The 25,665-nt window shown below is 56.6% G+C and overlaps 8 protein-coding genes and 1 non-coding gene across 9 annotated transcripts; 4 read left to right on the forward strand and 5 right to left on the reverse strand.

Annotated features, from left to right (window-relative positions):
- Positions 1-1,734: 1,734 nt before the first annotated feature.
- B0T26DRAFT_t101 lies at positions 1,735-1,806 on the reverse strand. Its single transcript has one exon. It is a non-coding gene; the product is annotated as a tRNA-Arg (tRNA).
- A 169-nt stretch (positions 1,807-1,975) lies between these two features.
- Positions 1,976-3,626, forward strand: B0T26DRAFT_706553 (P-loop containing nucleoside triphosphate hydrolase protein). Its single transcript, XM_060441815.1, has 2 exons — positions 1,976-2,608; positions 2,666-3,626. The coding sequence occupies exons 1-2, from the start codon at positions 2,411-2,413 to the stop codon at positions 3,155-3,157; spliced, it is 690 nt and encodes a 229-aa protein (XP_060299408.1). The 5' UTR covers positions 1,976-2,410; the 3' UTR covers positions 3,158-3,626.
- Positions 3,627-3,912: 286 nt separating this feature from the next.
- B0T26DRAFT_675048 (uncharacterized protein) lies at positions 3,913-4,501 on the forward strand (the record flags this gene model as incomplete). Its single annotated transcript, XM_060439784.1, has 2 exons — positions 3,913-4,282; positions 4,335-4,501. 2 exons carry the CDS (start codon positions 3,913-3,915, stop codon positions 4,499-4,501), a joined length of 537 nt encoding a protein of 178 aa, XP_060299409.1.
- A 96-nt stretch (positions 4,502-4,597) lies between these two features.
- On the forward strand, positions 4,598-5,179 carry B0T26DRAFT_750749 (uncharacterized protein; the record flags this gene model as incomplete). Its single annotated transcript, XM_060445274.1, has 2 exons — positions 4,598-4,988; positions 5,169-5,179. The coding sequence occupies 2 exons, from the start codon at positions 4,598-4,600 to the stop codon at positions 5,177-5,179; spliced, it is 402 nt and encodes a 133-aa protein (XP_060299410.1).
- Positions 5,180-6,911: 1,732 nt separating this feature from the next.
- Positions 6,912-8,414, reverse strand: B0T26DRAFT_706556 (Alpha/Beta hydrolase protein). Its single transcript, XM_060441816.1, has one exon. The coding sequence runs from the start codon at positions 8,173-8,175 to the stop codon at positions 7,021-7,023; it is 1,155 nt and encodes a 384-aa protein (XP_060299411.1). The 5' UTR covers positions 8,176-8,414; the 3' UTR covers positions 6,912-7,020.
- Positions 8,415-9,054: 640 nt separating this feature from the next.
- On the reverse strand, positions 9,055-10,134 carry B0T26DRAFT_827983 (glycoside hydrolase family 11 protein; the record flags this gene model as incomplete). Its single annotated transcript, XM_060447440.1, has 2 exons — positions 9,055-9,818; positions 9,878-10,134. The coding sequence occupies 2 exons, from the start codon at positions 10,132-10,134 to the stop codon at positions 9,392-9,394; spliced, it is 684 nt and encodes a 227-aa protein (XP_060299412.1). The 3' UTR covers positions 9,055-9,391.
- Positions 10,135-12,528: 2,394 nt separating this feature from the next.
- On the forward strand, positions 12,529-13,140 carry B0T26DRAFT_640838 (uncharacterized protein; the record flags this gene model as incomplete). The annotated part of the gene is made up of 1 exon (XM_060437273.1): positions 12,529-13,140. A coding segment is annotated over one exon (612 nt), but the record flags the coding sequence as incomplete, so codon positions are not given.
- Positions 13,141-13,745: 605 nt separating this feature from the next.
- Positions 13,746-15,854, reverse strand: B0T26DRAFT_640423 (uncharacterized protein; the record flags this gene model as incomplete). The annotated part of the gene is made up of 3 exons (XM_060437230.1): positions 13,746-14,441; positions 14,496-15,545; positions 15,606-15,854. 3 exons carry the CDS (start codon positions 15,852-15,854, stop codon positions 13,746-13,748), a joined length of 1,995 nt encoding a protein of 664 aa, XP_060299414.1.
- A 5,714-nt stretch (positions 15,855-21,568) lies between these two features.
- B0T26DRAFT_750755 (uncharacterized protein) lies at positions 21,569-23,038 on the reverse strand (the record flags this gene model as incomplete). Its single annotated transcript, XM_060445275.1, has 5 exons — positions 21,569-21,801; positions 21,906-22,185; positions 22,266-22,553; positions 22,629-22,853; positions 22,988-23,038. 5 exons carry the CDS (start codon positions 23,036-23,038, stop codon positions 21,569-21,571), a joined length of 1,077 nt encoding a protein of 358 aa, XP_060299415.1.
- Positions 23,039-25,665: the final 2,627 nt, after the last annotated feature.

Consider the following 25,665-nt stretch of genomic DNA (forward strand, 5'->3'; position numbering starts at 1 on the left):
TTGCGGCCTTGCGTATGAAAAGTCGGTCGTTGGCAGTCCGTTTCTGGCCGGCTAGAAAAACCTGCCCCTGAATACGGAAATCCTTCGGCTTTTTAGGGGTAAACCATATAGGCCGGCCCTCCGAATTCTTATTTAGAATGGGGTTATGGACCTCTTGAAGGTCTATAGAAACCGTAGAGGTCAGTTGACCAACGTCGCCGTTAGAATTCTTAATAACAAGGCCGTTGCTTAGGGGCTTCCTGAGGCTGACCGGCCAGAGGCCTGTAGCTTTCCAGCCGGCTTTGATATTAGATTCAGTCATTCCATAGACCCTGGCTTGCCGGTAGCATTCTAGGAAGGCCCTCTTTTCAGCAACAGTGCCTTCGTCGAAGCCGGAAACAACCTCGTTATGCTTGGCTCTGTACCGGGCTTTTAGAGGGCCGAAAACCGATAAATCCAGGGGCTGGAGAACGTGGGAGGTGTGGGCTGGTAGAAATAACAATTGTACGTTATTAGAAAAGGCTAGCCACATGAATTCTTCGGTGGTATGACTACCGTGGCCATCTAAAATAAGGAGGCGCTTCTCCGAGGGGGTAGCTGGCCGAGTCTCTGGAAGAAAGATATTGCGGAGCCATGCGACGGCAGTATCATCGTCAGACCAGCCGTTTTCAGTGGGTTTCCACTTCCAGCCCTTAAATGGCTGTAAATCGCGTGGATACCATTGTTGTTGAAGGCTTCCACCTTTGAAAATGACGACTTTATTCAAATACCGGCCGTCAGCGGAAATACATTCGATAATCGAGGTCCAAATTCAGTCTCCTTTCTTCTTTTTCTGGAATTTCTTTCTTTCCTTAGGTCCAACAACCATGCCGTTATCTCCAATGCCAGAAGCAATGCCAGTTTCATCCATATTATACCTATGCTTGGCTGGAATAGCCTCCACGCCTGGAGGCTTCAAATAGTCAAACCAAGGCCGGATAACGACCTCACAGGCTCGATCAGCACGGTTTGCATGGATTCTCCGAGGCCTAATTGTAGAAATAGATGGATTTCTAGCCAAAAACCGGCTAGTCCAGCGTTTTCCGAGGGTCTCGTTATCTTCGAGCATTCTTCTAGCTAGTTTCCGAATTTGGGCGTGGGTTGGAGGGTGACCGAGCGACCCTTGGAATAGAATCCATTCGGTTAAGCGTTCTTCCATAGCCGGAGAAAGCTTTTGATTAAGAATTTGGGCCTTGGAGGCTGGCTCAGAACCACGAACCCGATTAAAGAGAGTAGTAGGGGGGATGCCGTGATTTTCAGCAGAGCTACGGAGTAAGCCGGTTTCTGCATACTCTGCCAGCGCATTCTGCAAATCCAACTGAGTATATCGCTTCATCTTTCATTTCTCAATTGAAAGGAGAAAAGAAGATAAGTATTGAACCAGAATTGGTCGAGTTGCAAGCGATTGAAATAGGTGAGTTGGGTGGCGAGCGGCAAGTCCTTGATGACAAACCTTGTTCCAAATCCAGGGGTGTTCCATAAGCAGACCACCTGACTTACGCCAACCACAATCGATGGCAGTCGAGTTTTAAGTCGGCGCATTCTGCAGCATTAAGAAGCGTAACTACGGACTTCTCAATATGAAGATCATTCTATACGTGATAGGAATATAAAACGCGATAGAGAGCTCTTGTCGAGGAATTTGCGGTCAATTATTGGAAGGGTGTTAAAAAAAGGCAACATTCTCGGCGAAAAACTGCAAGTGAAAAAAGAAAACGACCCACCCAGGTCTCGAACCTGGAACCTCCTGATTCGTAGTCAGACGCTCTACCATTGAGCCAGCAGGCCTTGATTTGATTGGACTGGATGCTAGGCAAGAATAAGAATGGTCTGTGCCTGGCAGCTGAGAATTGTCCGACGGCTGGCAATTCAACAAACAGACGAAGTCCGTATTAGACAGCCATTAGCTAATCCTTCCTCGTTACCTACCGATATATAATTTGCTTGTCAATCAGACGCCTGAGGGGCAAGAACGCATCGGGTGTCAATTTGCGACAAACCATGGCTTCATTACAACAAGGCACCCGCTAAAGCTTTTCGACAGGTGATCGTCTCAGCTTTACTACACTTCAATGTCAACTTCAACAGAGAAAAGGGGACATGGCAACATTGACCATTGATCACGCAGCATTGAGACTGCAACGTATGGATCTTGCAATGGCTTGCAGCAAACAGTTGACGTCACCCAACCATCCAAGATCCGGTGATCCGCAACCCGGGACGGGACGCTAATTAATAGCGTCACGAACGCAGTGAACCCCAACCCGCCCGCCCGCCATGTGAAACGGGTGCATGCACATCCCGCTTCTATCAACGTACGAATTGTCATTTTTTTTTAGAGTTCCTGCCTCTTCCCGTGAAAAACACGAGACACAACCCCACAACAGACAGCATGGGCGACTCATCAGCGTTACTGGACCTGCAGGAGCAAGCTGCGGAGACCATCGTCACGCACCCACCAGACCCGCCGCCGCAGCGCCACCTGCACCGCTGGATCTGGTTCATCACCGGCCCGACAGCATGCGGCAAGACGACGGTTGCCAAGGCGCTGGCCGCCGAGCTCGACTTCACCTTTGTCGAGGGCGACGACGTGAGCTATCAACTGGGCCCTTTCTGTCTAGTTAGCCCTCTAACAAAAACCCCGCAGTTCCACCCCAAGGCCAACGTCGACAAGATGAGCCGCGGCGAGCCGTTGACCGACGACGACCGGGCGGGGTGGCTGCAGGCCCTGCGGGAGCACGAGACGGCGCAACCGCCACGGCCAAAACCCAACGATAGCAGCGCATCGCCGCCGCCCCCGCTGCCGCACATGGTCATGACGTGCTCTGCGCTGAAGCAGCACTACCGCGACGTGCTGCGCGCGGGCGCCGTGGCCGCCGGCGACCTGCGCATCGGCTTCGTCTTCCTCGACGGGCCCGAGCCGCTGCTAGCCACGCGCGCCGCCGTGCGCAAGGGCCATTTCGCCGGCCCGGAGCTGGTGCACTCGCAGTTCCTTGCGCTGGAGCGGCCGGGCGACGACGAGGGCGATGTCATTCTCGTTGGTGTGGATCGCGCGCTCGAGGACACGCAGCGCGATGTCACGAACAAGGTCAAGGAGGTCATGATGCGCGACGACGGGAGTTATTTGGCGCTGCAGTGATGGACGCGGGGTTGGTCAGTTGGGTCATTATATGAGCGTTGGCTAGGTGCTAGCGAGTTTCTGGGTTGGAAATTTGGAAAACATTTTGCGCTTCTCCGGCTTAGGCCCGGCTATACAGTATACAGCATATATCCGTCTCGCTTGACGGGGTCATAGAAGTAAAAGCTCTCTTTCCACGAGATTTGAGGCAAGGCAAGAGTCGGAGCAAGGTCATGGAGGAACTGGTACAGTACAGGGTATGTACACTAAATCACGTATAGAAATGCGCGTTGACGTTCAATTAAGGTACCTCGGTAACCACTTCACGGTATCGGGTTAGAGATGTTATCATACCTCATGCACCCATTTTTATGGCACAGAGCAAGGACAGGAATACTAGAATTGGGGCTTTGGCTTTGGCGGCCTTGCCGGTCTGCAAGTTGAGAAATGCGCAATATTTCCACCGCCGATTTCAGTATGGGACACAGGCATGTCCGCGGCATCCAGGCCCCCAGCACACCGACATACCGTATCCACTCGTTCACTTCAAGGGGACATAGTCTCCCGTCTTATATTATTTGAACTTTGCACTGCAATTTAAGCGTCGGCGAGGGGGCTGCAGGCCCCTGCCCAAATGCGGGGTGGTGTAATCAGAAACAAATGCGACGTCGGTGTACTACTGATCTGCGCTCACCTAGATTAGCTTGGCGGGTGCCTAGGGGTTGTTTACCATGCAACCCCGAAATCCACGATGCGCAAAAGTTCCGCCTACAGGCATGTCGACCTGCAACTCGACGTCTCGGCCCACGCAGGGGAAGCTAAGTTTGCCCGACCGCCGGCGGCGAAGCGCATCGCCGCGGCAACGCCCTCAGGCCGCGTCGAGCCCGGCCAAGGCACGGCCGCGCAGCCAGAATCCATTAGCGTCGCCGAGCGCTGCCGACGTCGCTGCCTACCTGCGTGCCTTTTACCACCCGCTCGAGGTGAGACTGCTTCCACAGACATTGTCTTTCGTGTCGTGGGACGGTGAGGATGATGACGACGACGATGCCACTGCCACAGACCAGCACGTCGGGCTGCGCAAAGGCTCGTCGTCGTCGTTATCGTCCGGCGTGACAGCGAATCCGCACGCGCGCATGCCCGGACGACGTGTTCGCGCGCCAGCTCAACCTGAACGACGTGCTCGACGTGCTCGACGCAGCCGACGCGGCGCTGCCAGCCGACGCGTACGCACTGCTGATCCTGACGGACCAGGACCTGTTTGAGGACGACGACGACGACTTTTGCTGCGGGCGCACGTACGGCGCCAGCCGTGTTGCCGTTGTTTCCGCTGCGCGGTATCATCCGCACCTGGACGACGAGGAATAAGTGGAGGGCGGCTGCGATGCGAGGGCTATTAATCGTCGGCATATGTGGCCTGCTTCGCATTGCAAAGAGTACGTGGACATGCTTTGCAGTACCGCTATGGGTGGCGAGACAGCCAGAGGCGGGAAGAAGAAGAAAGGGGGCAAGGCAGGAGTGAAAGTGGAAGTCATTGACCTAGAGCACGAACTCGCTATCGAAGCCACCCCGCTAGGCACAGCCGTCAAGGCGGCGCGCGCGGCAAGCGACCTGGACATCGACCTAGGCCGCCTGTGGTTGTCGCGCGTGGCGCGCACGGCAGTGCATGAGCTCGGTCACTGCTTCTGTCTCGACTACTGCGTCTACTATGCCTGCGTGATGCAGGGCACTACTGGGCTCGCCGAGGATACCAGGCAGCCGCCGTACCTGTGTCCGGTGTGTCTCAAGAAGCTCACCCGCGCTCTGGCGGATGTCGTGGGGAAGCGTGACGCCGACGAGGGCCTGTTGCGGACAAGTATGCTGCCCTGGCGACGTTCTGCGAGGCCTGGCCGCGCGTCGCCATGTTTGCTGGGTTCCGGGCATGGTTGGAGAAGAGGTTAGAAAGCCTAGAGTCTGCCGAGCCAGTTGTTGGGCCGGTATGAACGCGGCAAGAGGGTTGAGAGTTGGGCATTGAGGCCAATGAGTTGTGCTTCAGAGTCGGCTTAACCAGTTGTTGGGTCATTGTAGATGACCTGGGAATGTTCAGGTTCAGTCTCAGGGGCTAACTTGGAGACATTAAACCCGCGGCCGGCGTCACGCGTGACTTTCGTCGTCTGCGGCCGCCATGGTGACAGGTTTGGCGGGTTTTGTTGCGCAGATTTGCATGCGCCTCTTATTTCCACTGGCTGTGCATGCGATCAGGGTTCCAGCCTGTCGGGTCGAGAAAGCCGCGGTTTGATTGGATATCCAACGTGCTGGCGCCGTGCCTGGCCACTTTGGGCAGTCCACCCTGGCAAAGTGAGATGCAGGCCACTCTCGGGGTCTCGCGGCCTCCCACCTCCGTTTTCCGAGCCTGGCGCTTCGCTCACCGCCGTCTGGTGTCGTTGGCTGACTCCCAGGCTTGCGATCTCCTGTCCGACGACGCTACAATGGGCCATGTTGAAGGCCTCCTTGTCTTGAATAACAAAGAACGCCCTTTGTCTCGATTCACAAAGAGCCCCGGTGAAAATCTGTATATAACAGGAAAGTCCCACTCGTCTGCTGTAGCTGTAGATGTATCTCAACAAATAGAACCACACTCACAACTCCGAACCCCAAAGTAACTCCATTCAAAATCACCTGCAAACGATAACCACACCCGTCACCGCCGCTAGCCAAACCCGCCTTCCAAAAATGATTTTCACCATCTTCTTTGTTTACTTTTTCTGTATGCTGTGTTGCGGCAAAAACCCCATGGCTTAGTGGTCAAACCCAATGGCTGCAAGTAGCCCGTCAACACAAAATCTGTCTCCACGACATGCTGCCAGACGAAAGGTCAAATCGTTCTGTTTAATCTGCTGTAGCTGCTGAGCTTCGCTGATTCTTAGCCGATATAGGATGCTCATGGGTCGATTTCTCGGGCCTGGGCAGAGCAACTTTGGTCATGTCCACTCTGAAGTTTGAAGCCAGCAGGTTACTAGTTGCTTTTCGTATCTTATTTTTCAAGGAGGCTTCTGTATCTGGCGGTTCTTCGGTCCATAGACAATGTAAATAAGGGATATCGTTCATTGAGTCGAGCTGTTCCAATGATAATTATTGTGGTTCGAACATTTGATCTCGCCAATTGTGGCTCCATGCCCATTCTCCAAGCACTTGATGGTAGGGAATAGGTAATATCAAGCAACACCAACATCCCTAAAATGGGGCAAGACAAGCCGGGAAACACTAATCCGCGCTTGTGACACGTTTTCTCTTGACCGACCTGCTGCATATTTACCTCAGCCTGGATGTTTCAAACTCATGACTTATTAACTTTCACCGCCTAGAACAGTATCTACAGAGGCATGCGCTCGGTTTAGTGTCTACATGCGTGTCGATTTTGATTCTGCCTCGTAAGCTTCAGCACGGCGCGTTGACGGTGTTAGTGAAGGCGGCGCTACGTATCAGTGTATATCGAGGCGCTTAATCGACCTAGGCCCTGCACTAGGAAGCAACGCCAAGGCCGTTACGTGGCCGTGAAGACCCGGTAATCTACAGACTGCGAGAGGAGGTTAGATGCCCTGTGACGGCAGCGGCGTCACTTGAAACCTCCCAAAAACAGGGGTTGCAGGCTGCAGCTGCACAAGACGACGCCAGTCGCCGTCCTTTGATAGGCGGTAGCGGGCACCAACAGAAGCACGGTTACCAACGACTGCGCTTACCAAGTAATTATTTCCGTGAGGTGGTCTGTCCCCAGAAATGTCAATAGTGGAAATTTCATGGCTCTTGGATTTCTTTCATCATTTGAGCTCAAGGCGCTCAGTCTTCAAGGCGCTCAGTCTGTTTATTTCTTCTCTTTCGACCAACCTCATTTCACGCCCAGACTCCGCTTACTTCTCCTCATCCAAAAACCGCATCGCCTCATCGACAGCTGCCTCGGCCTCGGCCGTCCAACCCAGCATGCCCGCCATGGCAACGATGCAATGCGGCGCGTGCGGAACCTCGCAGACACCCAACCTGGCACCTTGCAGCCCGCCCTCGCGCTGCACGCGCACCAGTTTCTCGATGTCCTCGCTCAGCAGCTCCGAAGCACCCCACTGGACCCAGATGGGCACGCGCGTGGGCACGGCCAGCAGGTTGGGCGACATGTACGGATTGCTGCGCGATATGTTCGCGTGGGGCGCAGGCAGGAACTCGCGGTACGCCCAGGTAATCATCTTCTTGGGGATAATGTCGCGCCCCATAGCTGGCCGGCGGGCGCCCTCCTCGACGGTCAGCTCCATGTTAGGCCACGGGCTCCACAGCAGCACGCCGCCGGGCTCGGGGATGTCGGCCCGGTGCGCGTTGAGGTAGCGCAGCAGGGCCAGCGCCAGGTGGCCGCCGGCCGAGTCGCCCGTCAGCACGATGTCGCGCGGCGGGATGTTGAGAGCGAGCACGAGGTGCGCGTACGCCGTCAGCGCGTCCTGGAAGGCGGCTGGACACCGCCCGCCCGCCTCGTGCGCCAGCCGGTACTCGGGACAGAAGACGGCGCTGCCGGCCGGCGCGTGGCGTAGGTACAGCTCGCTCGTCTGCTTGACGTCGATGTTGCGCACGCTGCCCAGCACGTAGGCGCCGCCGTGGAAGGAGAGGAAGACGTGGCGGCGGCGGCGGCGGCCAGTGGATGGTCCAGGACCAGGGGCCGCGCCTTGCACGGGCCGCGGGAACCAGAGCCCGCCGATGGTGGCGGGCTTGATCTCGGGGTCGCTGAGCAGGATGTCGCGGTACAGATGCGGCGAGGCGGGCGGGACGAGGATGAAGCGGTCCTTGTCCTTGCCGGGTTCGAGGTCTAGTGGCGGCTTGGACTCGATGGCCACCAGGAAGTCCAGCAGCGAGCGGATGAGCGAGCGAGAAAGAGCCTGCCGGTACGTCCACGCCGGGACGGGTCGCTGGCTGGGGAAGAGGTACAACGCCGCCAGCCATGGCAGCTGCACGAGAGTCAGGCAGAGACTGGAGACGAAGACGCCGATAACTGCGGCTGAGCGCAGCCTGCTCCCGGAGCCAGCCATCTGAAGGCTGTTGAATCGGAACTTGCGGCGAGTGAGTGTGATGCCGCCTTGACGTTCTGGCGATGCAGCGCAACGGGGTATTTATCGCTGGAACTGGTACTGTACCTTGGGTGGAGATACTGGATGGAGGTGGGTTCGGGGGGAGGTTCGTTGAATCCGCCGCCAGCCTCTTCATTACAACAATCCTTGGTAATCTTTGAGGTGACCCTGTGCTTACCTGCTTCCCCCCTGCATTAGATGACGCCTGAACGCGCCAACACCCGCGCCAAGAGAGCTAGCGTCGGGGAGTACACAGACTGCGCCGGCATCCAATTAATTACCTTGGTAGGTAGGTACTCAATCACATCAAAAAGCAAAGCGCTCTCCACCCAGCCCTTCCTATCACCGTCACCAACCCACCGGCCACGCCACCCCAAGCCAAACAACCCTCACAGCTGCCGCCCGGCCCACATATCCTGCACAATACGCTAATATCGGTCCGGGTCGGCCTCGGCATGAGACATGACCGGAGCCTTGAAAACGCTCGCGGCGCCACACACAAAACCCTTTGGCAGCCGCATCCTCAGCGTGCGCCTCAACCGCCGCGCGCGCGCAGATCTTGTCGGCATCACTGTAAATATACCCGCGGCGCGTCTCGCGGACTACGCCCCTTCGTCCATCTTTCTCGGTGCCGTCATGGCTGTCGTTGTGCGCGTCGCGCCACGTGCGCTGCGTGTCGACCACGCCGAACACGCGGATGCGCACCTACAGCACGGCCGCAATCACGGGATAGACGGAATCGAATCCGTCCGACTACTGCGGGATTCCGATGAACCGGCGGCTGCCGAACCTACAAAAGTATTGAAGCAGGGAATTCGTTTCAGAGAACCTCCAGTCGAGACCGAATGTGCAATATACGGGGGATAACCAAGGTAACCAGCTACAAGCTCACAAAGGAACCTGCAATACGATCGGTGGTCGTGGCAAAGGAGCCTTGGCCTCTGGCGTCAATGGAAACGCAGCAATCCAGCAGATACCGACAATCATTCCATGTCACAGCCCCAAACAGCGCGATCCGGAACACCGCACAAAGTTCTGTCGGTCTTGTGCTTTACATTCGTCTGGTGATTGACCACATTGTGGATTTACAGCAACATCATGTCCATCATGGCCAGGATAATCAGCGGTCTGTCAACGTCAACTGTCCATTCGGTATTCACCTCCCAGCCACGGCCACCTAAGCGCTAGCGCCCGCCTCGGAGATGGTGTACTTTGAGTTCCCGCCCGCATTCCCCCAGCCCTCGGTAGCCAGCACCTGGTAATCATGAGCGCCCAAGTTGAGGCCGGCCTTGGCCCAGGCGGCAAAGTGGTTGGCCATGGTGACGGTGCCGCCGTTGGGCCGCTTGTCGACGCGGTTGGAGATGTACTGCCAGAAGTTGGTGGTGCCGGCGATGGACGGCTGGCCAACCTGCTGGTGCTTCCAGATCTCGTACGTGCCGCCGTCCGTGTCGAACGTGCCCAGTTTCTGCCCCTGCGCCGACCCCTTGCCGTTGGACGTGTACTCCTGCACGTAGTACTCTACTAGCGGGTTCCGCGTCCACCCGTAGATGGACACCAGCACCGTGCCAGACGTCTGCGTCGTGCTCCCCGTGAAGGTCAGGTTTCTGCGGCTGCGGATTAGAACCTCGGCAGGCACACGAGGGTGGACTGGCGTTGGTGTTACCTGTCGGACCCCTTCTTCCAGCCCTTGCCGACGACGAAGTCGCCCGCGCCGGAAAAGGTGACCGAGTAGCCGTTGGAGTTGGGCGAGAAGTTGACGTTGCCGCCCGTCTTGTAGTTCTGGTTGTAGTCCTGGCGGCGGGCGAGGTTGTGCGCGCCGACCTCAAAGTCTGGGAGCTCTGGCCCGGCAGCCGGGGCAGGGGCGGCGAGGGTGCCGGAGATGGCCGCGGCGGCGACGGCGAGGTAAGTAAAGGCGACCATGGTGGCGGCTCTGCATGCAACTGCTGAGGGATGCGCTCGTCCTGCTGGAGAGGGTCGAGGTGCCGCAGCGCTGCCCGCGATCTTATACCCACGGCCGCCGCGCGCTCGTGCCGGGTAAAGTGCCCCAGCGACACTCGAGTCTGTGCCCTGTTCATATGGAAAATGTCGTGATTTGGATCTTGCGACCCGCGCCAATAATGACGAGAACGAGACCTGATGCGCCGTGATGTTCCCGTGCAAGAGGTGGCCCAACCGGGATAAATGGCAAATTGCATCCGCGGACGCGAGGTGGTTGAAAATTGACGTGTCCGGGCCAGCAGGGCCACCCTGCAGAAGGGTTGGTTGCCGTCGCTCCAGAAACATGCAACGGGGCAGCCGACTGCGAGACTGTGCTGCTGGCCTCGGAGGCTCGCTAGTCCAAAACACGTCGAGATACTTGGCGGCTGTTCTCTGGGAGGCACCCCCTTTTATCCGGGGGGATATTGGGCTGCCGGGCGAACAAGCCTTGTGTCACGTTGAGAGCTGGGGGCCACGAGATTAATTTTGCGGGGAATGCCGGCAGAGACTGCCGATCTACGCCACTCCCGAACGGTGATGCGGAGAGATTCTACCCTTCCTTTTCCCCTTGGGTTAGCTTATCGATTATTGCAATTTATACCGTCCCCTGCCTTGGCCGCGCATGGCCCATCCTCCCGTCTTGTGATCCACCGCCCACGCTTTCGTCTCGTCCAAGGCTCGGTCAACCAGGAAACTTTGCCAGGCCAAGTGTAGCTAAGTGTAGCTAAATGAAGCTAAGTGAAGCTAAGTGAAGCTAATTGAAGCTAAGTGAAGCCAAGTGAAGCCAAGTGAAGCCAAGGCTCTGGCCATTTCGTGCATAGTTAAAAAAAGCCGAGCTCAATTACGCGCCGCCGCTAGGTAAGGTAAGCTTGTGGAGAGAGCCGCCTCCTTTACCTTTGGTCGCCCTTCCCACCGAGCTTTGGCATTCTTGCTAGACGAACAGAGGTCCGATGGTGGATGTGAGGACTTCGATTGATGTGAGGGCTTCGATTGCTCCAGAGGGCTCTGCATTGAGCCCAGTCACTTTGACTAGGGGTAGGGAGTGTGGTGTTCGGGCTTGTAGGATAGAAGTTCCAACGCCATGTTAAGAGGCTCAACAACAAAGGCGATAATTAGACGGGGTGTATTTGAAAGAACTGTGGGAAAGACGCCTGGAGTGGCAAGTAGGTGACGTTTGATGGAGCAAGAGAAAAGAAGGCGAAGGAAAAGTATCCGACTAATTCTTCGTTCATATATCTAAAATTGGCGCGGAGATTGCTCCCACAAAAAACTCGTCACGCCGCTGTGCTCCAATTGCAAAACAGGTAATAAGTAACACTCTTCGCGAACAACAGAATCAACACATGAATTTGCCCCATGGGTGTTGAAGTAGGCTTCAACACCGGCTGCAAAAAATAATTGACAAATAGACTCACCTATATATTTGCCATAATTGTACAATTCACAGCACGGTTAATGGCAGCGGCCGGTGGGGCTTGTCCAACTGCGTGTGGACGCGGTTAGCAAGTAGTCGGCACCGGTTAGGTTGCGCGTCAGCTGATTACGCACGCGTCTTGTCTGCAAGAAGGTCAAAGTAGCGCGAATAGAGAGGGTGTCGGTAGGCTCCCCAGTGTATCGCTTCCACAGAACCGTCGCTGCTATTGATGCTGACGACGGTACCGGGGTCCGAAATGCCAGGGTGCTCCAAGCATTTGGCCCAGACGGTGTGAACAGCCTCCCACAGGGCTTTCCGCATCGAGTCGTCATCTAGGAAGGTCGATGTTTCCTCGGTGGGCGCCCCATGGGTTGGCTTTATGCGAGGTGCACAGGTTACTGGAAAACGTCGTGGATTGCTTGACGAATCTCAGCTATCTGCCCGCAGGCGAAAATCTATGGGGGGGATAGGCTAGTGGGCGGTATAATGATGGAATGTGTGCCCTCGAGGAATTCATTATTCGTATTCTTGCTCCTATATATCTAGACTAGATATCGAGATTTAATTACATTCCACAACGTAACCTAGTCCTACGTTCTTGAAGGAGAACATATTTGCCCGGCGGTAGATGCCTGCCGAATGATAGACTTTTCCGATCTCGAGCGCTTTGAAAACCTCGGGGGCGCCGGCTGCGCCACGCGGGTCCGTATCCGCGGCGACGGCGAGCCCACCGACGCCTTTTTCGTGTTCGAGGGGATCGATTTCCGCATTACCTGTTCCTGACCGAGGACGACGACCGCACGGTGCGGTACGCAACCCAGTGCTGGCACAATGGCGACAACCTGCTCCTGCGCACGCGCCCCACCTGAACATCCTGCCGCCCCCGGTAGCCTTTGTCACCATCAACTCCCCGGCCAGCGGCGGCCCGGTGGTGTGCGGACATGGCCGCGGCAGTGGCGCACACCCACGGCGTCGCGCACACGTATCACAAGGATATCAAGCCTAACAACTTTGTCATCGACGACGACGACAACCTCGTGCTGTGCGACTGGGAGCAGTCCGATGTGGCCTTTTCCACTCTCGCCTCTGAGGCAGACGGGACGTGGGATGTTGCTGTGACACTAGCGCCTCGCGGCCTGGCGACCCGGCCTCTTCTGACCTACTCCAAGTACGCAGGCCCGCCGCGGCGCAGCATGGAGGAGGACGTCGTCGGCTTCGGCGACAAGAGCTGGCATGCCTGGAACGCGTTCCGCGTCTGGAGCGAGGACAGCTCCCTGGCGCTGCCGCTGGAGCTGACCGAGGTGTTCAGCCTGGGGCGGTCCATGTGGATGCTTCTCTGCCAAGCCAAAGTAGATCTCGATGACGTTGAACGTGCCGGCGACATACAAACCACCTGGGAAAACGGCGGAGAGGACATTCCGGCAGCCTGGAAGCGCTTCGTCGATCGGTGCTTGGTGCCGGATCCGAACTATCGCCCGGATGTGCTGGAAGTGGTTGACTTTTGGAAGCGCGAGCGTGCTATCAATCACTCGTGAGTTTGGGAATTCGAGGGGTATCTCTCGAGAGGGCACAGTTTTTTATAGGGACATTTGATTATCTTATTAACGCAAAGGCTGCCGTTTGAGCGACTTCTCAGGCATCGGACAGCTGCATCATAATAACACCCACATTCACAAGCGAAGCCCCCGACCTATGGCTAATGGAAAAGCACGAGGGGAAATACGTGATTATTCGTGTCAACTGACGCTGGCAGCACCCTGCCGACTGGGAAAAAAAAGAAATGACGAGAGAAGTAAGAAAGAAATAAATGCATCGCTGAACTAACCTAATCCCGAACAGCACATTTTCTTTTTTTGAACGTGACATTTCGTCGTTCGCACCCAAGCAACAACCGGCATTCCCATTCATTGATGCATGATATATTCATGCCAATCATTGCATGGAACCCACATGCCCAGAGCCCATGCTGATATAATATAACCGCAGTCCCAAAGTCGGACACGCAAAACTCACTCACTCACCCGCTGGTCATAAGAGGGGAAATGATAGCGAGAAAGACAGAAAGTGGAGTTTATATCGCTCGAGAAAAAGAAAACACACACACACACGCACACACACGCACACACACACACCAGCCACCTCAGTAGCTGTTGTGGTCGCTGTTGCTGTTGCTGTGTTGCTCCTGGGCCGAGACGAGCGGCTGCTTGTAGGGCATGGGCGGGGGCACGGCGGCGGGGGCGCCGACGTTGATAATGGTCTGGTTGGGGACGGGCGGCTGGGTCGGCACGGGGTTGTACCGGCGGCGGCGGCAGCACATTCTGCAGACTGTCAGCATCACTTCCTCAGGAGAAAAGAGAGGGGAGATAAACACGTACACCAGACACGAGATCAGCATAATCAAGACCGGCACGCCGAGGCCGACCGACACGCCGAGAATAATCTTATTGCTAACCCCATTCGTGTCTCGCTCGAGCCACGAGCGCACGTCCGCCGCAATCTGGCTCGGGTCGGGCAGGTTGGGGAAGCCCGAGTTGACGACGGGCGGGACGAACTCGGTCGGCGTGCCGATGGCCGAACTGATGGCGTTCGCGGCCGACCCGAACGGGATCGCGCTGGCCACCGACGCGATCTGCGTTGCGGGGAATGTTGGGGTTACGCCCTGCGCCACGGCGGTGACGAGGGTGAAGACTGATTTGAATGTCGACGACGCTTGCAGGGAGGCGGGGCAGTTGACGAGCCCGCTGGACGCGCAGGTCTGCCCCGTGAAGGTGCCGGTCGACGTGAGCGTGGTCGTGGTCAGCGGGGCCTGGCGGCCGACGAGCACGGCGAGGTCGGTCTGGCGGGCCTGAATAAAGTCGGCGACGCGCGCGGGCAGGTTGCGCGCCGTGACGGTGGCGGACGAGGCGGCCGGCGTGCCGCGGGTTGCGCAGATGGCGCCGAGGGTCTTGTAGAAGATGTCGATGGACGTGTTGGGCGTCGGCCCCCATGTGTGCGTGCCGGCGTTGATGGTGGCGCCGGCGGCGATGCCGAGCGCGAACTTGTACACCTCGACGACCTCGAGGTCGCACTTTTGCTTGGTGGCGGCGTCGTCGGACGTGGAGATGCTCGGCCCCGTCACGTTAGTGACGAACTCGGCCATGTTGGCGAAGACGGACACGGCGACGCCGGCGCCAAAGGTGAGCTTCTCCTCCAGCTTGTCGGGGATGAAGACCGAGTTGAGCTTGGGCGTCTTGTAGGCGAGGCCGGCCCTGAGGGCGACGCGCAGCACGCCCTTGAGCACGGCAGAGTCGGACACGAGCGTGACGGGCAGAAACTCGAACTGGCCGCCGGGGAAGTCGATGTGCGACAGGTTGGTGCTGAACATGGTCAGCTCCATGCCCAGCGGCTTGTCGACCTTGAGGTGGAAGCCGCTGGTGATCTCGATGGCGGCCTGGATGTCGAGGATCAGGTCGACCGTCACGGCCACGCCGGCCAAGATGTCGGGCCCCAGCGCCACGCCGATGGGCGTGTTGGACGAGAACAGGTTGAGCGAGTACGTGGCGCCGGCGTGCAGCTTGACGCCCAGCTCGACGTACAGCTCCAGCCCGGCGTCGAACTCGAACTTGATGTCCACCGACGGCAGCGGCGGCAGGTCGATGTCGAGGCTGACGTTGAGCGTGGGCATGACAAAGTCGTCAATGTCGAGTCCGTCGCTGATGATGTTGCCAAAGGTCTGCTTGGCCGCGAGGCCGATCTGGTCGAACACGCCCTCGGTGATGTTCTCGGCCACGTCCTGCACCTGGTCGATGTACGCCGTGAAGATCTCGCTGGCGTTGCCCTTGACGGTGAAGGAGGCCGATGCGGCGCCCTTGAGGTAGCATGTCTTGCACTGGATCTCGACGCCAACCTCGGCCGTGAACTTGCCGGCCTTGTCGTCCTTGCCGTTGACGGTCCCGTTTGTCTTGCTGCAGCCCAGTGTCAGACAGACTTTCCCTGCAGGGGCTGGTGCCTTCACTTACACGGCGTCTTTGTACAGGACGGCTCCGTTCCAACTCGTGTCGAGAACCGTCTTGTTGCTCTGGAAGGATATGTCTCTGCCCTTGACCCTCACCTTGCTGAGGCCCCGTGCGAGCCCCTTCATGGTGTCCGACACGGTCTGGCCGGGCAGCGTGCGGGTCTCCAGCACGGGCACCATGGGTGTCGGGGACGACGAGACGAGGCCGAGCCCCGTGGCCCATACGAGGGAGGCGAGCATGCTTGAGTGCACCATGGCGGCGGTTGTGGGCGAGGCTTTGTCGTCGACCGCCGGTGTGAAGAGATGTTCCTATCGCCAGAGCTCGCAACGTGCGGCGAGACGGGGTGTGGCAGGAATATCTCAGAGAGGGTGTCGGTAGAGGAGATGGAGGAGGCAGGGGAACTTGAGCAACATAGTCAGCTGTGAGGCGTATGAGCCGGAGGATGCTGCGATATTTATTCTATCCATGGTCCGTGAGCAGAGCTGCAGGTGTTGTTTATCTTGGCCCTGGCCCTTTTGCTCACTTGGGCAGGGGGGCTAGCTGTCTGTCTCTGGGGCTGGCTGTTCCGCGTAGCAGATCCTCGCCGCCGCCCTGCCACCTATAGCCCATTCCATGTGTGGCTCGTAGCTCGCCAGCCTCGCGCTCGCAAGCCGGGTCGGTGCGGGCAGGTCCTGAGGTCATGCAGTTGGCCCTGGGCGAAGAAGGCTGATAGCAAAGCTGCGGAAACGACCAATAGCCGGCATCGACCAGTAGCTTGGTGCACTGCTACATGGACATGCAGAGTCTTGGCAAAACCCTAGGGGTTCTGTTGTCACTCTTCAACCGGAAAGGGGCGTTGACGGAGTCAGCAACTTCGAAAGCAGGCGTGGGGGCTGGAAAAAATACCTGGGTCGGTTTTTAGGTTGTTGGTGGATTTAGGAACAGTCAGTGATCCGGGTATCGCATCCTGCATCTGCATGGGCTGCCAACTGTAATTGTCGTGCAGACACTCCCCGTATTCGAGATTTGAGGATCACGCTGTTTTGCTCTCCAAATTCCCGCGGATAGTTGGTTGTGGTGGGTGCGGTGCTGGTGCATGGGGTTTTGAGCTTGTTGCAACCCTATCCCCCCTTTCCCAATTTCCCACCAACAACGACTTTCTGCCAGTGCAGTGCTATTGGGAACTTTTTGCGGACCAAAAGCACATTGTCGAAAGTTGCAGTCTCGTTTTCGTCTCGATTTCACCCTTCTTTCGAATCCTTCCTTTTCCTCTGGCCATGCCATCGGGTCCTGCCCCCCCATCAGGCAACCAACGTTCAAGCAAACTGCGCGCCCCATACCCGTGCCGCGCCCTTGCTTCTGGTTCCACGGGACACACTGACCCCTCGCTGGCCTTTCCGGGCTGGATGCGGTCTAGCGACACCACGTCGACAGACAGTTCTTCTCTCTTCTCACAGTGCCCCTAGCGCTGCGGCTGTAGCTGTAGCGTACTGTGCGCTAGGCATCATTTTAGGGCTAGGACCCCTGTCGAGCCGTTGATGTCACTGCTACCTGCCTAAGATCGTAAGGCACCGTACCAGAGCCTGTCCGTTTGTCAGTGGTCTCGGAGCACTGACCCAGCACTGACCGTGCACCCGTCAATGCGGCTCCCGCCGGGAGCTATCACCGAATGCCTGCTTGTGCAAGCCACGACGTTTCAGATTTATGCATCAACGGTCTGCGGGGGAGGCGCAGGCCAAGACATGTGTCGAGGGTTTGGTTTTTTTTTGTCCGGGAACCTTCGGTAGCGAGCTGAACTCCATGAGAACATTGTGCCTACCTATTTGAGAACGCCAGTGTGGCCGACCTCACTGCTCATCTAATTATATGACAATTTGCATATCGCGGCGAGTATGATTCGTAGCCTTGTGGTCTCGCTGCGGGTTGCTGACTGCGCGAGCTCGAGGCGTAGGTTTGAGAACTTCGAGGTGTTTCCAATTAGGGCCCTCATTGTCTATGTCGTCATTTTCTCATATGTTCTTAGACGCGGGTGGCGGCCGTGTAACGACACTCCATTAACGAGTTTGGTCGGGTGAACAATCACCTTTGAGTTTTGAAACTCAGGAAGCACTTGGAACCAACTGGCTTCAATGATACATGGAAGCCGGTGCCTTGCGAGACACTCTGCATCTTGCTGCGGACGTATGGAGTCGACAATGTTGAAGTGTCTCCAGCTGTGCTGTGGTTAACGCATTCTGCGGGGGCCTTTAGGCGATGTTGAGATGAAGTTTTGGGACGAACACATTAGGTTTCGTTCCAACCGACCGCCATCTCAGCGGGGTTGACCGTCAATTCTCACCGCCCCGGGTGAGCAAACAGCAGCCCCAGGCCTAAATTCTGACCGGATTTACCAAACAGCTATGCAGAGAAACAAGCCCGCAAAACCGACCGCGAAAAGCGTCCACAGCCCGGTGGGGAATTAAGGGTCGCACAAAGGGAGCGGGACGGCGTGGCTTTCCGCGGAAGCAGCGTCGTAGCGGGGGAGGGTCGTCCCAAAAGCAGCTTGGCCCCAGGCAGGGAACAGCGTCCTTGGCCGCGATGTGGCGGGCATCGGGACCCGCAAACAGTGAGCACTAAGGGGGAGATTCGGGTAACGTCCCCGCGCGGTGAGTTCAATGCTGGCTGCGAAACCCAAGGAAAGAGGAGCCGAGAAATGGGAAAAAAATTCCCGCCAAATTAAGTGACTATCAATGCCAGGATCGGTCAAAGGGTGAATGACCACCAAGTGAAAGCTAGACAAGGCTCTGGGTGCAGGGACTTGGAGAGCTCAGGCGCCTCCACATCGAAAGATAACACCCGTGGACCCCTCATTTTAGGCCCGAAAAGGCGGCCGTCGCCGGCTCCTTGGCAGAGGTTTGGGCTCGAATCCTCCTATATTTAGCTCACTTTAGCTCGCCCGATGGCACTGTGCGCCCTGCTCATGGAAGCTCCATGGCACATGTACCCGCCGCAGGCCTGCCTCACAGGACTGAGCACTCCCAGCTTCGGGCAGAGGCTGTGTCGACGAGTTGGCAAATTTTGCTGCAGCTGTGACTGGATCATTGTATTGACTTGTCCTGGCCGTTTTCCAGTCGACCACATCTAAATTGCCGATACCCATCCGCCACGGCTCACAGGCACAGTGAAGCCTCTTTCTGGTGCTGGCCGTGAGCTGGCACACAGTTTCTCTTGACGGTGTCTTGAAATGTGGCGTGTAGGGTGCATTCGTTCTAGAGAAAATGCTCGGTGTGCATGCGAAGACTTGGCGAGGCTGCATTTGCACGTTGACTCCCCCTTTGGTCACACTTGAAAGCGGTGACGGCCATGTTTCGGGACCGCAAAGCTGAAGCAATTTTCGCTGTTGGTAATGCGAGCGCCGATCTCTTGCAAGGTTCCAGCCTTCCGTGTAGCTTTGTGAGCCTATAGTATTTGGAACACGATAGTGCAACTGATGAAGGGCGCCCGTGCTCACCTGTCAACGATCAAAGATCAAGAGTGGCAGCGTGGCTGACCGTCTGCTCCCGGTCCAAGCTCTTCTGAACGAGGTGGCTGGCGTGCAATGTGAATGAGCACCGGGCCGCATGCCCTGTTGCCAAAAGTAACTGGTACAACGCACACTGCGGCCCGTGGTCTTGTTGGTCGAGCTGGATCATCACATTTGTGCTTTCTGCTTGCCAGACAGTCTCCGGAAAAAAAATCCTTACTACGGCCTCAGCCCCCTCCGCCGCCTTCTCACACTTGACCCTGCTTGCCTCTCGTCATGTCTCGTGGAAGCCAGACATGTATCCATCGAGGCTCTGAAACTCACGATCCACACCAGAGCCTAATTTTCTCCCAACCGCGTCTAGCGCTGTTGATGTTTGCCCTCGCCGCGGGCTGGCTCACTGTGACCATTTCACACCACAGATATCGCGCCCTGTTGCTGCACCGTGCATCCGCCGCCTCTGCAGGCAACTGCCAAGGCGGACGTCAACCATAGACGATCCCACCCTCACTCAACCCACGGGCCGCTGGGATGCGCGCTTTCCACAAGATCTCATTTCGTTTTGCCGAATTTTGAGTCGCGGCGATGGTGCAGTAGCTTTCAATCCTTCTCGATGCCCTCCCAAGTTGCAAACCACTGATACTGCCGCGTTAGGCTCGTGAAATGCCAACAAATGCCTCTGCTCTGGTCTTGAGTGGATCTGAAGCTTTCATTGGCGCCGAGGTCTTGGAGTCGAGAAACAACACATCAATATGATGTCCCTTCAAGCTCACATCTCAACCCAGAGTCCATCATGGGTTAAGAGAGCCCTAACGTCGGCGTCATATCGCCGTGTTTGCTTTGGCCTGTTTGTCTCGCCATCCGGTCAGCCCCCCCGTTGAGGCGGCCGCCGGAGCCTGGCTGCGGCCCAAAGGACGCCGTCTCGTTCACGTCTCAGTACGCGGAAGATGCGGCACGCTTGGCATTCGACCCCGGAAACCCAATCTCGCGTCTGTGCTTGTTCATATGCGAAATGAAGTCCTGTTCGTGAGCCCTCAAAAACCGTGTATTAATCAGCCAGCTAATACCAGGTAGGAATCCCACGAAACCAAACAAGTAGCTTCTGGGAACAACATAACCTCGGATACCGTGTTGAAAGTCTGCGTCGAAGTCCGCGTCGAAGTCCGCGTCGAAGTCCCGTCGAAGTCCGCGTCGAAGTCCGCGTCGAAGTCCGCGTTGAAGTCCGCTTTGTGGGAAAATGTCAACAACACGCCGCCGACAACGCGATCTGACGAGACGTCATGTTAAACTTCAAGGCGCCACAGTCTCCACCGCATTCGGATTTGGGAGACCCCTGGCCAACAACCGACCCAGCGCTCAGGATTGGAGACCTCGGACTCGGAAGTGACGCCGAATGAAACGGCTCCCGCAGCAAAGCCGGCAAGTTTGTTCATCCTGATTGGCGGAACTACGCCGTCTGCCAGATGCTTTTCAGAAGCGGTGGCGCCGCTTCCACGATCGTGCATGGCTGTGGCGGTTTGCAGATTGAGCAGCATCTGTTGATGTTGTTTGTCTTTCGATCTCCCCAAGTTACCTCCCCTTACCTATAGACCGTCAGCTGGTAGATGTGCACGGGCAGAAGAGGGAACACCGAACGGAAAATCTCCGAACCAACTCCAAAACACCAAACCGCTCACAGCACAAGGAACGGAGCTGGCCATCTCAAGCCAAGGGACCAGAGCGTTGAAGGCAGAGACGAGCACAGGACCGTCGATGAAATACCGATAGCACAAGCGGCGTTCGACGAGGTCGGAACGAGGGCTAGCTAACTCCGCCTCTGCTCAAAGCCTGGGCGGTGTCCCATCGCCGGCGACGTCGGTCAGGAATACAAGCTTCGGACTCAGTGTCCCCAAGCCTGCAGGCAAACAGTGACCGTCTCCGTTCTGTCGTATCCCCGATTAATCTTCCCTAGGGCCACGGGGCTAATACCATGTCTGCTCTTGCGTGCGAGAAGCTGTACGTAATAGGCACTCTGTTGACTGTTTCCTTGCCAGGGCATACGTACGTCCGTCCGTCCGTCCGTCCGTCCGTCCGTCTGTGTGTCAGTCCGTCAGTCCGTCCGCCCTCCTCACCGGCCGCCACACATCTGGTAGTTATTACGTCACGGACAGGGTCCGTGATTCTAGAGGTGACGGCAATTCCTGCCATTCTGATAGCTTGGCTCCCGGGGTCTAGGCACACTCGTGGTGTTGGGGGCCGCGCCTGGGCCGCGCCGCCACGTCAATATCAGCTGCAGGTTGAGCACAAGCCCAGGCTCAATGTGATAGAGAACCTTGCATTACCCGATGGAGATGTGATGAGACACGTCGAGCTTCACGTCTCTGCACGTCGCTCAAAGCAAAGACCGAAAGCAAAGCCTTGCACAAGTGGGGTGTAGTCCTCCAAGAAAGAAGTGGTCAGAGCTATTGTCCAACCCATCCTAGACTACGGAGCGCGTGTGAGGTACCGCTACAGCGCCATGCCCTTCTGGGCCTGCCGAGACTTCTCCAGGTTTCTAACCTTCATGATTGCCTCGGTGTCCTCGAGCGACTCGCGCACGGCCTTGGGGCCCCGCACAAAGACGTCTGCCTTATATGTTTGCAGCGCTTCGATGACGGTGCTGCCGTTCTCCTTGACCCTGAGAAACTCGGAAACCAGCGCGTCGACGTCGCCCAGAGCGTGGTTGAGTCCTTGGCCACGGCCTGCGCATGGGTTAGGTTAGAGTCCATGGCGCTATCGGCGCGGACCTTGTGCTTGTAGGGCTGTGCAGTGCTAGGGCTGCGTAGTGCTAGGGCTGATTGCTCACCTGGCAATACGCAATGCGCCGCATCGCCAAGCAATGTTACCCTCCCGCCTTTGTTGTCCCAGGGAACAGTTTCCCAATAGCGAAGCTGTGTGACGGTGAAGTTGGCATTGTCTGGAATCAAATGGATTGCCGAGCGGAAGGGTTCGCTGATGTTGGGATCCGTGGTCATGGCCTTAGCCTTGGCGATGGCCGCTGCGCCTTCGAGGAAGTCCGTCTTGCCTTTCCAGACTCGAGCGACGTGGAATGACCAGTTAACGGGGTCATTTGGGTCCGGGACGGACTGCACTGCATCATTCCAACATCTTAGCGGCTGACTCGTGGTGGTACTGTGGCCGGAGGAGATTATGGGGTGGGACTTACACGGGTAAAGATGACGCCGTCGTTGACTGGCGCAATGGTACAAAGTGGGTATCCCATCTTGACGGCGACGGCTTGCTCTGCCGTCTCGTACTTCAATATTCCACTTGCAATGATATGCTCCGAATCCAACGTCTTGCTCGCTTCGTCGCCCAGCAGCCATCGTCGCGTGCGCGAGTTGGACCCGTCCGCCCCAAAGACGACGTCCGCGGTCGTCGAGTCGCCATCCCCAAAGCGAATTGCGACCGGGCCGGCGGAATTGGGGACTTGCAGGTCCGCAAGCTGCTTTCCCTAGCGGATGTCGAGGCCCTTGGCGTAGACTTCTCTGAGTCTCGTCCGCGACACTCTTCTCGCGGAGACCGCGACCTTGAAGGCTAGCTCGCCCGACATGCCATTGTAGTACGGGAGGAACTCCTTCTCTTGGTCGTAAGGGTACCACTGGTCGACGTAGGCCGAGCGCAGGTTGCCGATGATGTGATCGGGAAGCAGCTTGAGGAGCGTCGGCAGGGCCCAGTGGATAAGCATGGTCCATTCTCGAACCCTCTCGTTGAGGTACTTCTCTTTTTCGTACACGACGACCTCGAAGCCATTCTGCTAGGCAGTGTCAGTTCGTAATACGATGACAGATCAACTCCACGGCTGTGGTGGGTCGGAAGGCGGGTCCAAGGCTCGAGAGCGGGGGTACCTGCCTTTTGTAGGCCATGCGCCAGCAACAAGCCACCAACGCCGGCACCGACGATAGCAATTCGTGGAAGCCAGGCCTGTGAATGCTGCATTGTGTAAGACAAGAAGGGCCAGGCTAGCGAAGCCAGTCGAAAGAGAGAGGTTTAAGTCGATAGAGCCTGGCAGGATGAATGTCAAATGTCAAAGCAACAGACAGACTTTGCCGAGCACAGAATTCACAAAGACTGCGAGAGGGCTGTGGTCGTAGGTAGCGGCGAGGCACGGGAGGACGAAGGGCTGGCTGTACAAGGCTATTGCCCTTGGCTATAAATTGGCAGAGTCTCGGCAGAGAAATGCTCGCGCAGCGGCGAATGGGCTGCATGGTTTGGTCTTGTCCTCGACACGTGCGTGCATGTCTGCCTCGGCGCAGTACAATCGTCACAGGTGGTGAATTTGGAAGGGGGGGGGGTGGTCTTTGGGGTGGTGCTATCGAGTGTCTAAAGTACGTACTGTGTCCCGTTACTTCGGTACCGAGAGTGCGAACTTGCAGTCACAATACTGGTGGTGGAGACAGAATCGGGAAGTCAATTACGGATTAGCCGAGCGGGGCCGTGCCACACACCCTCTCTTCTCAGTCTTGCACCAACAGAAGGCACGGGGATGGTCGAGAGTCGAGACCCGACAACCTGACTGGACGGGTCGCAGTGCTAATCACATCGTCGGTCGACCCAAGATACGCGGATTCCCGTATCAAATACCCGTATCAAATACGGAATATGCATTCATGAACATCCCCTGTCCCCACTCTTTCCCTTTCCTGTCTTGGCCAACCGAGCGTGACATCTAACGGAAGGCACATTGGAGACGGGCGCCAGACTTGAACTGGAGCTGGAACTGGAGCTGGAACTGGAGCTGGAACTGGAACTGGGACTAGGGCTCGGCTAATATCGATTCTAGCGTCTTGCATCCTCTCGGAGATCTCTTTATTCATTGCCAGCCCCACGCATTTCGCGCAATTATCTCTTGCCCTTTATTGTGGTATCCTCGCTGATCGCACAAAACTGAGCCTGACGTAGATATCGATCTAGACGGCAGCATGCAACTAAGCGCGATTCTCAATGCAGGCCCAGACAAGCCTCTCAATGCAGACCCAGACAAGCCTCTCAATGCAGACCAGACAACCCTCTCAATGCAGACCCAGACAAGACTTTCACTGTAGACCCAGACAAGACTCAATGCAGAGGAGGCTCTGGAGCCTTAGGCAGGTACCGAGCCAGACACCAGCAAGGAGTCAAACCCCACCCTCGATGCAGGTAAGGCTGTGGATCCAGACAAGATTGTCGGCCTAGAGCAGCTCAAACCTAGCGCGGGCATCAATCTAGAAACCAGCACGAAGTTGAATCCGACTCCCAGCCCAGAGGAGACTGCCGAGCCAGAGACGACTCCCAAGCCTGACAGGTATCGAGCCAGACAGCAGCATACAACCAAGCCCTACCCTTGATACAGACAACATTATCAACCCAAACAAGACTCTTGATCCAAAGGAGGCTCCGGAGTCTGACACGGGTACTGAGCTAGACACAGGTACTGAGCCAGACACCAGCACAAAGTTGAACCCGACTCCCAAGCCAGCCATCAGCAAGAACCCAAACCTGAACCCTCAAGCCTGATGTGGCCATCGAGCCAGACAAGTCTCTCGAGCCAGAGGAGACTCACGACTGAGACACGGGTTACAGGCTGGTCTTGAATACTTCGGTAATTACTGTGCCGCGGCGCTGGGACGACAAAGTACAATATCCGAGGGAGCATGCCGGGATTTCTCGACTTTCTATCTTGGGCACACATGGCTGTTAAGGAAGTGGACAGGACAAGTGCCTACTAGTTTCTTCGCCTGCATTTTGAACAGTCACGCATGCCTTTGAGGAATTATTGACCCCAGCACTTGGCCCTTTGACTAATCACGCATGCCTTTTGAGCAATTACTGACCCTGGCACTTGACATTAGTTGGCATATTCCTACCAATTTACACTTCTTTCAGCAAGAGGTTTCGGACCTGTGGTACTTCCGGACAAGACAGGTGTCAGGAGGCCAGTTCTTGGGGTAATTATATCCACCAATGCTACATTGATGCCATGTATTGGCCTAGCGGTGCCTGGACCACTGGATCTTGTTCAAAAAACACCGTGTGTTTCGATAAGGATGAAGACCACCCATTTTCCCGTATACCACTGGAGATGGCAGAAAACTTTGGGCTTCACCAATGCACTGTCGAGATGGTGTGCTACTACATAGCCCCGCCGTCGAAGTAGGAGTCGATACACCGGCATCAACTCGCCAGGCGCCTACGGGCACACTGTGCTGCCTGGCTGGCGTTTGATGAGCATCATCTGAGCCAATCACTGAGCCTGTTCGACGTCATATCATTCCGTCGGACGCAGACTCGTATGGGCAAGCCCGTATTGAACACTCACACCCAACGCCTTTGGAAGTTAACTAGAGATTGGCCACTTTCTGAAGCAACAGTGAATCGACTAGGTGCCCTGCCTCGCATTTCTGTTGCACACCCCTCTATCTTGCAAGGACAGCGTACAGAGGCAAGTCATAGGGAGAGCTGTGAGGCGTTGAGGCATTCAAATCTTGGAAAGACACGCTGGCTAATGCCGCTTAGCGGTGTTTTCGTTCGTTTGGCAACTGAACTAGTGGTTGTTGATATAATCTAATCCCTGAATATCTAATCCC

This window comes from Lasiosphaeria miniovina (assembly GCF_030549165.1).
Source record: "Lasiosphaeria miniovina strain SMH2392-1A chromosome Unknown B0T26scaffold_3, whole genome shotgun sequence".
Lineage (NCBI taxonomy): Eukaryota > Fungi > Ascomycota > Sordariomycetes > Sordariales > Lasiosphaeriaceae > Lasiosphaeria > Lasiosphaeria miniovina.